The following is a 15,481-nucleotide window of genomic DNA, read 5'->3' on the forward strand; positions in this document are numbered from 1 at the left end:
TGAGAATTAACAAATGAATTTCAACACTAGTCATTATATGCCATGAAAACTTTTCAAGTATAATTAGTGATAAGCTTTAAATAAGTGGTTATTTAAAGACAGCTTAGACCTCATTATGAAGCACTTTCAGAACAATACATAACCGGTAATGTGTATATATGTAGCTTGGTCATTTCATTTTTGATTCCAAAACTTCTGGTTCTCTGAGAAAATACGAAAAGGAATAACCCATTTTTGTTCTCTGAAAAAACAGGTGACAAACCACTAAGTGATCAAGTCAAAGAAAAAGAATATATTTGATTTCCTGCTACTCACAATTTCTTTTTTTTATGGTGTTAAATATAAGCAGGAGCTGGAGAAACATAGAAAGACAACTGTTTTGTGCAATTTTTTCCTACAATTGCAAAGTGTGTTCCACTAACAGAATAAAACAAAATTGCTCCTGTTGGGCTCACGTGTTTTTCAAACACATAAATGGATCTGTAATATCAATTCAGGAGTTTCTTCCAATGATGCAGTATTTTGTGATGAGTAAAACTCATCACCACCTGCCTATCTCATCCACATTCTCCTTAAATTTCATCCATTGTGCTAGAGGCTATTTTTCACTTTCTCTCAACATTACCAGTCACCTAATCTCTGTCTGCCTTAAGTTTCCTCATTGTAAAGTGAGGATCATAATAATATAAATAACATATCTCACAACATTGTTGTGAGGATCAACTGAAATAATATGTATAAAACTTTGCAGATCTTAAAGCATCACACACACACACACACACACACACACTATTATTACTGTTCCCTCAAACTATCATCTATACTTTCTTTTTTCTCAAACTCCTAGAAAAAGAGAAATGGGAAGGAACAAACATTTAAATACCTATTATGTGCTAGGCCCTGTACTAAGTGCTTTACAAATATTATCTCATTTGATACTCATAATCCTTCCCATTTTATAGATTAAGAAACTGAGGCAACAGGATTAAGTGATTTGCCCAGGATCACAGAATTAGTGGCTGAGGTCAACTCTGAATTCGAGTCCTCCTGGCTCTAGATTCAGCACTCTAATCGCCAACAGCTGTCTGTAACCATTGCTCCCACTTCCTCTCCTTTCATTTACTTCTTAACTCACTGAAATCTGGCTTTGGACCTCATTATTTAACTGCACTATTATTTAAAATTACCAATGATTTGTTCTCCTTGGCTCAAGTGATTCTTCAATTCAATCCATCTTCCCTGTAACTACCAAATAGTTTTTCTAAAACTACTAACCAAGTCACTCTCCTTCTCACTAATCTCCAGTGACTCCTAAACTGCCATTGGGTTACAGCATCGTTTATAAGGAAAAATAGAAAGAAAGAGATTCAACAATATTTTTGTTGCCTACATCACCTTGAGGCTATGGGAGCAACAGAAAAATAAACTAATTCTTAAGAATAAAATAGTTAAGCCATAATAATCAAACTACCAGAAATTACTTTATAAACTTTAAAAACAATAACAAAATTCATCTGGAAGAATGAAAGGTCAAGAATATCAAGAGAATCAATGAAAAAAAAATGTGAAGGAAGGTGGTCTAGCCATACCGGATCTTAAATTGTATTATAAAATAGTAATTATCAAAACAATCTGGTATTGGCTAAGAAATAGAGTGGTGGACTAGTGGAATAGATTAATTACACATTACATTATAGTGAATGACCATAGTAACCTAGTATATGATAAAACCAAAGATTCAAGCTTTTGGAACAAAATACTCATTATTTAATTTTAAAAATTCTTGGGAAAACTGGAAAACAGTATGGCAGAAACTAGGTATAGACTAATATTTTACATCATATGCCAAGATAAGTTTAAAATGGGTATGTGATCTACATAAAGGGTGATTTAAAGAGCTGGAATAGTTTATCTGTCAGATCCAAGAAGAAGAGAAAAAAATATGACTAAACAAGAGTGAGCATTATAAAATGTAAAATCGATCATTTTGATTATATAAGATTTAAAAGTTTTGCACAAACAAAATTAGGAGGGAAGCAACAAACTGGGAAAACATTTTTACAATTAAAGGTTCTGATAAAGGCCTCATTTCCAAAATATATAGAGAATTGACTCTAATTTATAAGAAATCAAGGCATTCTCCAGTTGATAAATGGTCAAAGGATATGAACAGGCAATTGATGAAATTGAAATTATTTCCACTCATATGAAAGTGTTCCAAATCACTACTGATCAGAGAAATGCAAATTAATACAACTCTGAGATACACACCTGTCAGATTGGCTAAGATGACAGGAAAAAATAATGATGAATGTTGGAGGGGATGCAGGAAAACTGGGACATTGATGCATTGTTGGTGGAGTTGTGAACAAATCCAACCATGCTGAAGCAATCTGGAATTATGCCCAAAAAGTTATCAAACTGTGCATACCCTTTGATCCAGCAGTGCTACTACTGGCTTATATCCCAAAGAGATACTAAAGAAGGGAAAGGGACCTGTATGTGCCAAAATGTTTGTGGCAGCCCTGTTTGTAGTGGCTAGAAATTGGAAACTGAATGGATGCCCATCAATTGGAGAATGGTTAGGTAAATTGTGGTATATGAATGTTATGGAATATTATTCTTCTATAAGAAATGACTAGCAGGATGATTTCAGAAAGGCCTGGAGAGACTTACATGAACTGATGCTGAGTGAAATGAGCAGAACCAGGAGATCATTATATACTTCAACAACGATACTGTTTAAGGATGTATTCTGATGGAAGTAGATTTCTTCGACAAAGAGAAGATCTAATTCAATTCCAGTTGATCAATGATGGACAGAAGCAGCTACACCCTGTGGTGGTCTCTTCTTTTTTATAATATAATGATTCTCTGTGAGCAGGTTTCTTGGGGAGGTTTCTGGAGGCAGCCTTAGTTTCGGTTCAAAGTAATAATTACCTCAAACAGAGCCAGAGATTAAAGTACAGTCTTTTATTGTTTCTTCCAAAATAGCCCGGTTAATTTTCTTAGAGGCCTATCTCTCTGCTTGGTTCCAAGAGCTCTTGCAGCTTGTCCTTTGTCTCTTCCAGCTTCTGCCTCCAGCTCAACTCCGACTCGTGGCTTCTCAATCTCCAACTGATGCTCCCCTCTCAATCTTTTCAACTGAACTCTCCTGAGCTCAGCTGTTTTTAGGCTCTTTTAGAAGTGTAAACTCAAAGGAGTCAACCTCCTCTGAGAGTGGGATTATAGGAGGTGTAAATTTGGATGTCTCATACTGAACCCTGAAATCTCCCAAAAGTGTGAACTAATGTGTGAGCTAATCAATTCCATTGAGTTAACACTAGAATTCTAACAATACCCAGCGAAGGAACACTGGGAAATGAGTGTAAACTGTTTGCATTTTTGTTTTTCTTCCCAGGTTATTTTTACCTACTGAATCCAATTCTTCCTATGCAATAAGAGAACTGTTTGGTTCTGCACACATATATTGTATCTAGGATATACTATAACATATTTAACATGTATAAGACTGTTTGCCATCTAGGGGAGGAGGTGGAGGGAGCGAAGGGAAAAGTCCTTTTAACCGAAACTTGACTGTGAAGGCCTTCCTCTTAGCACTTGCAGGAGTCCTAATCTATCGATCCCATCTAATATCTACCCTCCTATGCTTGGAGGATATAATGATGTCCCTATTCATCCTTATAACTGTCCTAATTACCCACTTCCACAAAACAGACGCAAGTGCAAGGGATAATGTTGTAAAAAAAAATTACCCAGGCATATGTTCTGTCAATAAAAAGTTACAATTTAAAAAAAAAAGAAAACAAATTCTTTATGACAAATATTCATAGTTTAAAAAAGATACTTAAATATAAAATTAAGCCAAAAAAAAAATAAAATAAAAGTTTTGCACAAATAAAACCCAATGCAACCAAAATTAGAAACTGGCAAAAAAAAATTACAACAACTATCTCTGATAAAGGATTAATTTCTCAAATATATAAAGAACTGAGTCAAATCAACAAAACTACAAGTCAATTTCCCAATTGATAAATAGTCAAAGGACATGAATGGACAAATTTTCAGACAAAGAAATCAAAGTCATCTATAGTCATATGAAAAAATACTCCAAATCACTATTGAGTAGAGAAGGCAATTTAAAATAACTCTGAGGTATCACTTCACCTATTAGATTAGATTGAATAATGTAACACAAAAACAAAATGATGGCTTTTGTAGGGGATGTGAAGAACCTGAGACACTAATGCACTGTTGATAAAGTTGTGAACTGATCCAATCATTCAGGAGAACAATTAGGAATGCCCAAAGAAAAGAGAATTATGAACATAGTTTAGATTTGTACTAAAATTGAACATAGGTAAATTAAGGTTCTTTGTATTGCTCTCATGCACAGTCTAAACCATTGAATACATGGCCTAACACCATGTACCAGCCAAACCTACTGATGCCTCAATTAAGCAATGGAACAGGACTACCTACAGCAAGATGATAAAGAAATGTTCAACAACAGATGTTAAAATTTCTGGATGGCTTTGTGATGCTCCTCTAGAAAAATCTCAAACTAGAAGAATGAATTTATACAAAGACTCATCCATGTGGAATATGCTCTTTAAAGTATCAGAGAAAGTCTGTCTAGTCATTTGTCATGACCACCATCAGATTTTGAAACCAGGTATGGACCCATTCTTCACAGTACAATGGGATGCTACTGCCCAGACTTCTTTTCCTCCTTGCCCTTGCTGCTGCACTTTCCAGATCAAAAGCCTGGAGTTCTTAACCCTTTCAGCTCTGGAATCCCTATTCTGAGGTTCTGATTGGTCATTTCATCACTTAGCCTAACAAATCTAAACTGGGTCCAACCATACCTCACAGTATTCTCTATACCTCATACTTATGTCAGCCTTGTCTCCTTAATGCTATCCTGTACTCTTTTTGAAAACAATAAAATCAATAGTACCATCACAAATGGAGTGGATGTATTATTAATCTCCTCTCCCTAGGATGATTTACAATCCCTGTGTCTTTCCAAACTAAAATATCCTCCCTGGACATCATTCTCCTGTATGTGATAGCTTTTCTATTACAATGTTCAGTGACTATATTGCTTTTATAGTTGTTTCTCTGGTGCTTACCACAGAGTATAGAATAAATAATATTTTTCACTCATTCAGTTGCTTTCTTGCACTACTGCATTGGGATTAGGAAAAAGAATGAAAACATATAAGCCTGATTCCATCCTGTTCAGGACATTTTAGTTACACACACACACACACACACACACGCACACACACACACACACACACACACACACACACACACACACACACAAACAGCCTATTAGCAACCAAAATGTGAGTTGGCTCTTGTTCCCAAGATCTGCTGACTCACGGTATCTCATCCTCAATCACCATACTCATTCAAGTTTTATTCATGATCACTGCTCTCAAGGTCTTTCCTGGTCCTATCCAAGTAGGTAGTGATCCTGTGCTTTTTGTCATACCAGGGCTAGGCCCCTATCCAGCTCATCTTCTTACCTCATGTTCTAAGAACCTGGAGGGATAATTCTGAGATGTTGTTGATAGATACTATTAAGTAAAGCTGTGAGAGCTTCAGACAAGTCCAATCTAACTGTTCTTCTTGCTGTTCCTCACATAGAGTATTCTCTGTCCTGCCTATGTGCTTTTGTGCTGGCTGCCCTTCATCCTTCAAATGAGCTTTCTTCTCCCCCTATTTCTGAGAATCCTGACCTCTCTTCAATGGTCAGCTCAAGTGCTCCTCTTTTCATGTGGCCTTGACTGATCATCCCAGATCTAATGTTTTGTCCTCTCAAAAAGGGGAAAAAATATCTTTCTTAAATATGCTATATTATATGATTCTTGAGGGTAAAGGCAATTTTTGCTTTTTCTGTGTGTTTCCCCAGCATCTAGAACTACACTTGGGAACGAATAATTGCTTAATAAATGTTTATTTATTGTGGAGTAAAAGAAAGAATGGCCTTCCCATCTTGTTTCAAACCTGACAAGAGTGATTCCTTTAAACCAGCCTTCAGTTCAGTGCAAAATGAGCAGTTACATCTAACCCTAAGGTTGATGTTTCTGCTATTTCCCTGCTCTGCTGGCCACAAAGAAAAAACAAGTCACCTTGCTCTATTTCCGCTGAAGCTAATGACAAATTAGTGAACAAATGCCCAACCACCACTGTCAGTTACAGACCTGAACGTACTATACTCTTATTTATTTGTTATTATTGATACCTACACCAGTGGTTCTCAAAGTATGATCTAGAGAATCATGGGGATCTCTGAAACCCTTTTAGAGGGTCTACAAATTCAAAAATAGTTTTTATTTCCAATATGGTAAAAGCCTATAAATATAATCCAGATAAACAAAAACACTTTGGAGAGATTTTCAATAATTTTTAATAGGATAAAGATACTAAAACAAAAGTTTAAGAACCACTACACTATACAGAAGTAGATCATTTTGTTCTGAGCTTACTTGATTTACAGGAATATTGTCAATCAACTGATCTCTCCCTTCCATTGCTTGTCATAAGAATAAAAACTTCTACACCTGATCTTTACTCAAATGATATATGAATGGTATGTTTACTTTAACAACCCTAAAGAAAAGATGCTATGGAAATAAAATATAAGGTATATACTATCACACTCAGGAGACAGGTTAGTTAGTTTTACAAAACTAGGTTTTTTCCCTTTATTATTATAATTTTTTAAACAAAGGAGAGGTTAGGGATGGAATATTTAAAAATGAACATGACATAAAAGCAAAAGATATCAATAAAAATTTTAAATTAAAAAAAGAAAAGAGATCAGTAAGTAGCAAATTGTACCATGGCAGAAAGGATTACAGAGGTAATAAGGAAAAGAAAGGAAGCAGAGAATTGCATGTTAAAAACTGACAAGCCAAAAGGTGAAGCTATACAATCTAAGGGATCTATTTTATCAAATGAAAGATTCCATTTTATAATTTTAAAAAATTCCATTTTTATAATTAAACATTATAATGTTTATAAATAAACATTGTCCCAGTTCTTAGATATCTAGAAGCTAAGGCCCTTAGTCTCATGATAGGAAATAAAAAGCTATACCCTGTCAACTATTTACAAAGTATAGTTATTTAAGGCCAGCATTAAGCTGGTGAAAATATCTGTAAACATTTAGCAAAACCCCAGTAAAATTATGACAAATGCTATCTCTTTCCTTTAACTCAATTTCCATAGTGACCTTCTTGTGAATGGAGCTCCACAGGCAACCAACTAGTATAATATTTTCTAAGTTTAATCCCCTTCCCCACCCCGTTCCCTTTTTAAAGAACATAAAACAGCATAAAGACAAGGAGATTTTATTCTAGTCATATATTTTTTTCCTTTCCTAGAGAGAGATCTGTTTCTCTATTCTCCTCTTGTTAAGCAGGTCTTTTCTTCATCCCATCTCCCTCTATATCTCTGAGTTGTCATAACACATTTTCTTTTTTAGAAAAAATCTCTGATACTATTATATATCAATGTCAGCTTCACATGATTCAGAACACAGAAGCTAACTATAGGCAAATTACTAATGTATCAGGAATTCATCATTAACCTCTTTAAATCAGACCAAAATGACCCAGCAACTAGTTTCCTCTATAAGTTCAATAAAGATCACCTCAGATCTTATCATTACATACACTTCTAGATCCTCTAGCAATTCCTTAAAAGAAATCCGTTTTGGTCTATATCCTGGCCACCTAGATTAAAAAAGGGGTAATTTGGAGAAAAGTGGAATGAAGTGGAGGGGAAGAATAAAAGGGAGAAGGCAAAATATTTGGCACCAGAGAAGAAATATAAAACATATCAAATAAAAAAAGATAAAATTAAAAAATAACATATCCAATTATAGGCTAATAGACTGTTATTTAAGTAATCTCACAGCAATAACTTAACTATTGGCTTTATGCCTGCACTCCTAGATTTCCCATGTAGAGTTGGACAAAGTTTTCCATTTCCTGGATCTGAACAGATAGTATTTTCTACTTACTTGTGCCTGTTTGCATACTTTAAAAGGCTGAAGTGTTTCTTGGTAGAATAGTTGATGATAAGCCTGCAGGTCAAACCAAAAATATGCACTGTTCTTCCAAAGCTACAGATGGAAAAAGTACATAAATTATTACCACCCAATTATTAGGTCTCTAAAAAAATTCTAATTTCTGATGCAAGTAATTGTTTAGTTCCTTGGGGTCATCCTAAATCAGGTTCAATTTAAGATGGTTTTAATCTTCTATCATGTACTGGCAACAGTACAAACTATTTAATGGAAGTGTCACTGGAATGTTATATTCCTAAAATGTATCCTTCTTCTATAATTGGCCATTAAAATAGTAAGAATCCTAATTAACATTTGAAGAATAACCACATTTTTGTGGAATAAAGCCAAAAACTGAATGTATTTTAATACTTTATGTGCAAAGTTGTACCATGTTGAAATCAAATTCTATTCTTAACATTTGAGGCAGTTAAATGCTTTTGATTTTTCACTTAGGCAAAATTATAGTTTATGAAAATACTTAGAGCAAAAAATAAACTCGGGGGGAAACCTTGTAAATTTTTTATTAATTTTGGTTAATATTTAAAAGAACTTATTACAATCATAGGACACGTAAAATTCAACAATTTGAATTTAAATTGTACTACTGATACTACTCACAATCCTGAAAAGATACAACACTATAAGAAGCCATTGTTTATGGCAAAAACCTGAGAAAATTTAGTACAATATTCTAAATATTCCAGCTACTAAAAAGCTTCTGTTGGTAATCAGTAACACAATCACAAATCAGTCTTTACCTAATATATTTTAGCTATTCATTATGTCTTTAAAGTAAGAATAGACCATGAAAAATTAATAATATATATATTTGAATTTTAGCCAAGTAACATGACAGAGCATCTGACAATAGGGAGAAGCTTTGACACTAAAGATAACTTTCATGATAAGGAGATTTCTTTTTTATTTTTCCCTTTCCCTCTAACTTTACATGGAGATGAATTATGATTCAGTCTTCAGAGGTTAAATATATGGTCATTTTCTACCTTGTTCTCTGAACGTTCACAGAACTTAGTGAAGAAGTATCCAGCTCTATTTTCCACAAATAAAGATTGTAGCAAATTTTCCATTTCAGATCCAAATAAGGCAGCATCAGCTGGAGCTTTTTTAACCTAGACAACAAAGCATAAGTCTATCATGCACCTAATAATAATTAGCTACATAGCCATATAAGGTTTGCAAAAAGCTAAATGTTACCTCATTTGCTCCTACAATAGCCCTAACAGTAGGTGCTATTATATCCCCCTTTACAGTTAAAATTTCCTCACCTTAGTTCAGTGAGTTCAGATTCAAACTCAGGTTTTTTTTAACTCCATGTTCAATACTCTGTCCTTTACATAACTTAGACAGATGCCTCTGAAAATATTGCTTTCATTTTTCTTAGAAGAAAGGTATAGATCAATGGGATTTCATCTGATCTACTAAACTGTCATTTTATTTTTGTATCACTTATGTAACTGATGTTCCCAGTCAGAAGTGGTCCATGGAGCTAACAAGGAAGCAGCCTTTGTAGTATTATGAAAGAATATGATTTTAAACTTCCTGTTGAACCTCAAATACTAGCATTCAGGTACAATGATGTTATTTTTTTCCCCTAGGAAGTCTTCCAAGTTTCCGTTGGTGGCCTACAGAATTATTATTTTTTTTTGCCTTTAGGTGCTGCTATTATAGCCATGAGAAGGTAATAAAGAAACCATGTTCAGAACTATTAATTGGCCTGAGGGAATTCTCTTAAGAGTTCCATACTAAGCTGTGGCCTGCAGCCACATGGTCATGTAAGTCCTCATAAAAACTTTGCTTATGCATTTCTCTGCCAACAAAACTGGCAATCCTTATGTCACCCTAGAAACATGAGGGCTGGCTCTATTTCCTTTCTTCTCTGAAGTGATATGAATGTCCAGCTCTCACAATAAAGGGACCCAAGAATAATATGAACTTCTTTCTTTGTTTCATAAAACCTCAAAATCTTCTTTGGCATCAGGGATACAATACATGATTTAAGTTAGTAAGGCTTTTGTTATCTCACCCTATTTTGGAAAATCCTGACTTTCAGAATTATAAGTCAAACAATAATGGACTCAATAAAAGAAAGCAGGAGAATGGTCCTAATGAGAAGAAATGTCCAAAAATAATAAGTGCACAAAATTATATCTACACTTTTATTCTATATCCAAAGATTGAAGCTTCTACAAAAGAGCATGACATATGGACATAGGGAGTATGAAAATTACTACAGAATGAAGAGATTATATTTCATTAAATTAGATAGTACTAATCTGGAAATAAAGTGTCACTAACTTTTGGAAACTAAGTTCTGAAAGAATGTTATCAAGTTTACTCTACTTTTGTAGAGTACTGATACTTTTGTGTCACACTGAAAAAAAACATGGGTAGTTTTAGAAATAACTGTTGATATCCAAAATGGTCATCTTTGTTGGTATCTTGGTACTCTATGCTGATTTGGTTCTATCATCTTTAGTCCTAATGAACAAATGTGTTATTTTCCTCTCAAAAAGACAGCAAAGGAAAAACATCTTACAAAAGGAAAAGTATATATTTGTAACAGACATTCTAAAATAAAAACCATAATTATGTTATTAAATAAAGAATCACCACATCATAAAATCATATACCAGGTTGGCCACTGTTCAGAATACTTACAGTAGTTTCTTCAGTATAGCTGAGTTTTCTATCTAACTGAGGCTTCAGACACTCAGAAATGTCAGTAAAAGATGTTAAACGAATAACTTTGCTGCTTATAGTCATGCACTTTGAACTAGAATAAAAAAGAAATAAGGAACCAACAAGTCAAGTCAAATAAATGTTTTTGATGATTATATTTAGAATTGTAAAGGATATCACGATAGTGCACTAATCTAATTGAGGAAAAAACACATACAGGGACAAAAAAATGAAAAACATATGAGTTGAATTGATAAGTACCTAATAGATGATAGAAACAATAAATTTATGGTTATTTTAAAGTGAGAGTCTTTGGGAGCTCAGGGCACAGCAATGGAATTTAAGAAGAATTTAGATAAGCAGAAAGGGGAAAACAGTCCAAATCAGGGGTCACAGTAGAATCAAAGTTAAGGATAGTGGGAAATACAAGGTTTGTTTATGGGATAATTGTTCAATTTGGCAAAAGTGAATAGTTCATGTAAGACAGAATTAGTAAACAAAGTTAAAAAGATTTCTAATTTTCTGGGTTCAGATTATAGAGGCATTAAGCCAGGCTAAGAAATGTGCACTTTATTCTATGAGCTGTGTGGAGCTACTAAAAGTTTTTTTTTTTATTATTATAAACACAATCATTAATAAAGACAAAATTAAGAAATTTCCTGATCTCCCTTAACTCTAGTATCTTCCTCTGTTGATAATTTCCAGTTCATCCTATACATGTCTTAATAGTACAGAATTGCTTTCATTCCATCTTCTCCATTGGAGCTCCTTAAGCATAGAAAGTAGGTTTTTGCCTTCCTTTGTACTATCAGGCACTTAGCACAGTGCCTACATATTGTAGGTACTCAATAAAGACTTACTGATTCATTAACATAAAACCCTTAGAATTTGACAAATTATACCAAAATAAAAAAGAAGGAATAGAGACTAAACCTGTAATTTCATTGGAAAAGAGAACTCTTGGGTGATGAAATTCCTTCTCCTGATAGATCTGTTATGTCAAGTTTGAAGAGAGCTGCCTATAGTCCTATATTTGTCTCATGTGCCAATTCTTAAAATAATACAACATTCCATCCATGCTCCACAATTTGGCCACTCTCCAATCGTTAGGCTTCTATTTTATTTCCAATGACTTGCTCTCCAAAAAGTGCTGCTATAAATATTTAAGTGTATATGGAGACTTTGTTTTTATTAATGGCTTCCTTGGGGCAGAAGACTAAAAATGGAATCACTGAGTCAAAGGGTACAGATGTTTTAGTCACTTTATTTGTATAATATCAAATTTCTTTTCAAAGTAGTCATAATGATTCCCCAGTTCCACCAACAACATACTACTGTAACTATCTTTGAACAATTTCTCAAACATTGATATTTGCCATCTTTTGCCATATTTGAATTATGCAATCTTGTGTAATTTGCAGAGTGTAAGGTGAAATCTCAGTTATTTTGATTTGCATTTCTCTTATCATTAGTGATTTGGAATATTCTTCCATATGAACAATTTGTTCATATTCTTTGACTACCTATCATTTGGGTATTGAGGGCAGGAACTCTGAAAAGGTATACTTAAGATTCAGTATGATTGATGTAATCTTACAAGAAGATATTAACTTCTTCTTTGATAGAATTGGTGAGATAATGGTTCCCTAGTGACATAATGATTGGCTTATACTCAGTATGATGAAGTGATGCAATTGTAATAAGAATATTTAAGAGGTCAGAGTCAGACCAAGTCAGAGACTGAGACGTGCAGACTGCTGATTGGCTGAATGGCTGACTGGAAAAGATGAGAGATTAGAAATTATAGACTGGCTGACTGACTGAGACTGCTGGGAGACTGAAGGAGACAATAAAGACTTTGGACTTTATTGTTGTCCATTCTTGTGGTATCTATCCTGCTGAGACTAAGGCCCTTTCAGAAGACCTCCAGAAAGTTAGCCCAAACGTTATAATTGGGGAATAGCTTTTGGTGTTCTGTCCCTGAGTCACAATTTCAGAATTTTTCAGATGCTTGAAGTCAAAAAATTATTTGTTTCAAGGATCAACAATTAGGCATTGACTTTTATTGAACAAAATGATCTCTCCAAACACCAAATCCCTGTAGACAAAACCCAATTGCTCCACCGCCCCCTCTTAAGGTGAGACAATCTCTCCAAGCATTAAATCCTTGCAGACAACACCCCACAGTGTAAAGCCCTCATCTCCGTCAAAGAACATCTCTCCTTTACTTAGAGGAACATTCATAAGTAGTACCACCATCACCACCACCAAAACTAGACATATCTCACGTCTCCCTTTCCATCACTCCCCTGCCACCTCACTCACTTCCGAAACCACAGCAGTTACCTTCCCTGCATTGCTAATCCATGACTTAAGCAGTGCACATTACATATATCTCTCGATTCTCCTCTACTCCTTTCATGCACCCTTCTATTTTGTAATTTAGTTCTACAAAAACCTGATAAGTAGGGTGTCATGTGATTTGGTCCATAATTCTACAGGCCCAGCTAACTACCATCAGCTCTACTTGACTTCCACCTTCATCCTTGTCTCCTTTTGTATATTTAGAAACAAGTCTTTCCATGATCTCTCTGTGATATCATTATTGCTGCTGCTATCTTCGGCTGCTCTATTAATTTACCTCTCTTGAATTTCTGTTGTCTAGGGTATCTGAAAAGCATATTATTTCTTCAGAGTTAGTTTTCTTTCGAAGAATATTTCAAATTCTTTGTTATTACTAAATGTTCTTTTTTCAATTATGATTATGCTCAGATTTTCAGAGTAGGTTACCTTGAGCTGCAACTTGATTTCCATAGTTTTTCAGAACACATTATCCCATTTTCTCCTGAATTTTCATGAGGATGCAAAATAATCTTATAACATTTGAATTTCCTTTCCTTTGAATTTGAAAATCTTTTCCTGATCATTCACAGAATTTGTTGTTTCTCAATGGAACTGTTAAATTTAAATGCTATTTTTTTTGGAGTTTGCTGGGGTGCGTGGTCATTGGTTTTCTCTTCTGGAGATGATTGATGGATCTTTTAGATTAGAGCTTTATTTTATGTGTTCAGATGTTCCATGCAGTTTTCTTATAATATTCCTTAAATTATAGTGTTTGGTTTTTTTGGCTTATGTTCTTCTGGGAGACCTATGATTTTTAAATTATCTCTATGCATGCTATTTTTGAGATCGACATGTTTTGTGTATATGGACACCATACTTTCAGTATTATTGCTTTTTTGCTTCTCTCTTTCCATACTGTTTTTCAATTCTGTATATTTGCATTTCCTATTATTTATCCCCTCTTTTATTTCTTTTATGAGACTTCCCAATGTTTATTAAATCTGTAGCCAATATTTCTTTCTGATGTTAATATCTTCCCTGTTGGTTTATCAGTTTATACTTGAGGGAGTCTTTGGATTTTCTTCTTCCTGAAATCTTTGGTAATTTCAATCTTCCCCAACCCCTTATTTTTCCTTAGTGTTCACTTTCTGATCCTTTCTCAATGCTATACTTCTCTCTTACCCTCCCTAACTACTACCATCCATGATCTGATCATCTCATGGGTAGACAGACTTCAAAATGTCTCAGTCTCCTCCCAAAATGGACAATTCATGATTTACCAGTCTACATATCTGTCCTAAGTGACTTTTGGGGAGGTACAATTGGCCCCAGCTGAATACTAAACTTTTTTTTCAAGGCTTGGTGGAATGTCACACCACCTCCACATACATGGTGTCCTGCCCCCTCTGTTCATCTGTTCTCTGGCCCACTGGTACAGAGCATTGTCACGTTGATGCTATTACGACTACTATTTGGCATCTGTTAACATTGTGGACCTGAGAGAAAGAGGGTAAGGGATTGAGGTCTATTTTAAACCCTGAAAGGTATCCTGCCTTATCTCTGCCTCTGCTCTTGGAGTTTGGATTTTTGAGGCACTATTGAAAAGGGATGAGGAATATAGCATCGGGAAATCAGGTACAGTGTGATATTCTTTTGCAAGCCTGTAGGTTGGATTGGCTAGTGACCATGGTGGATGGTGGGGAAAAAGATGCTGAAAGAGTATGAGTAAGGCTCATAAGATTTTTACCTTCTTTGCTTCTTGAGAGTCCTAGAGCATGGGTACAGCTGAAATTGCTTTATCTCTGATGTGTCATTTCTATTTTGGAAGTTTTGAGAGGTCATGAGGATCTGAAAACAGGACTATATGATTTCTTGTTAGTCACAGGACTGATACTGATTTCTGAGTGAATCCTGTCAAGTTCCCAGGCAATTTGTACTCTGCAACACCACCCTTAGGCACAGGTCATCTCATTGGTCTACTCAGGACCTAAGTCCTGAAACTGGGTAGCAAATGACAAAGCTTCCAATGAAATACCTGAATCCTATACATGGACAGGCCCTTCTGTGTGAGTCAATAATCTCTTCTTGTCCTGAGGCATAGTCTTGGACCTCACATCAAAAAACCGTGTCAGGCAAGGTTCCACGAAGCTCTTCTAGGATAGATCCAATCTCCAATATCCATGGACATCTCTGTCTGTTTCCCTATGCTCAGCTGGACTAGAAAAATGGCACTGTAATTTCTTCTTAAATTTCCCAGTCAGGTCTCTATCTAGTATATTTTCTAGATCTTTGTGGAGAAACTGTGGGGGAAAGGGAGGAAATTCAGCTATACTTTTTCCTGCTATCCCA

General features: G+C 34.9%; 1 protein-coding gene across 1 annotated transcript in view; it reads right to left on the minus strand.

Moving 5' to 3' along the window:
* RGS22 (regulator of G protein signaling 22) overlaps positions 1-15,481 on the minus strand; it is a 156,432-nt gene that overhangs the window by 77,382 nt on the left and 63,569 nt on the right. The window contains exons 12-14 of the mRNA XM_051970921.1: positions 10,769-10,883; positions 9,094-9,219; positions 8,042-8,143 (exon numbers count right to left, since the gene is read on the minus strand). Of these exons, the coding sequence (XP_051826881.1) occupies positions 8,042-8,143; positions 9,094-9,219; positions 10,769-10,883 (343 nt within the window). The remainder of the gene's footprint in view (positions 1-8,041; positions 8,144-9,093; positions 9,220-10,768; positions 10,884-15,481) is intronic.

This window comes from Antechinus flavipes, chromosome 1 (assembly GCF_016432865.1).
Source record: "Antechinus flavipes isolate AdamAnt ecotype Samford, QLD, Australia chromosome 1, AdamAnt_v2, whole genome shotgun sequence".
Taxonomy (NCBI): Eukaryota; Metazoa; Chordata; class Mammalia; order Dasyuromorphia; family Dasyuridae; genus Antechinus; species Antechinus flavipes.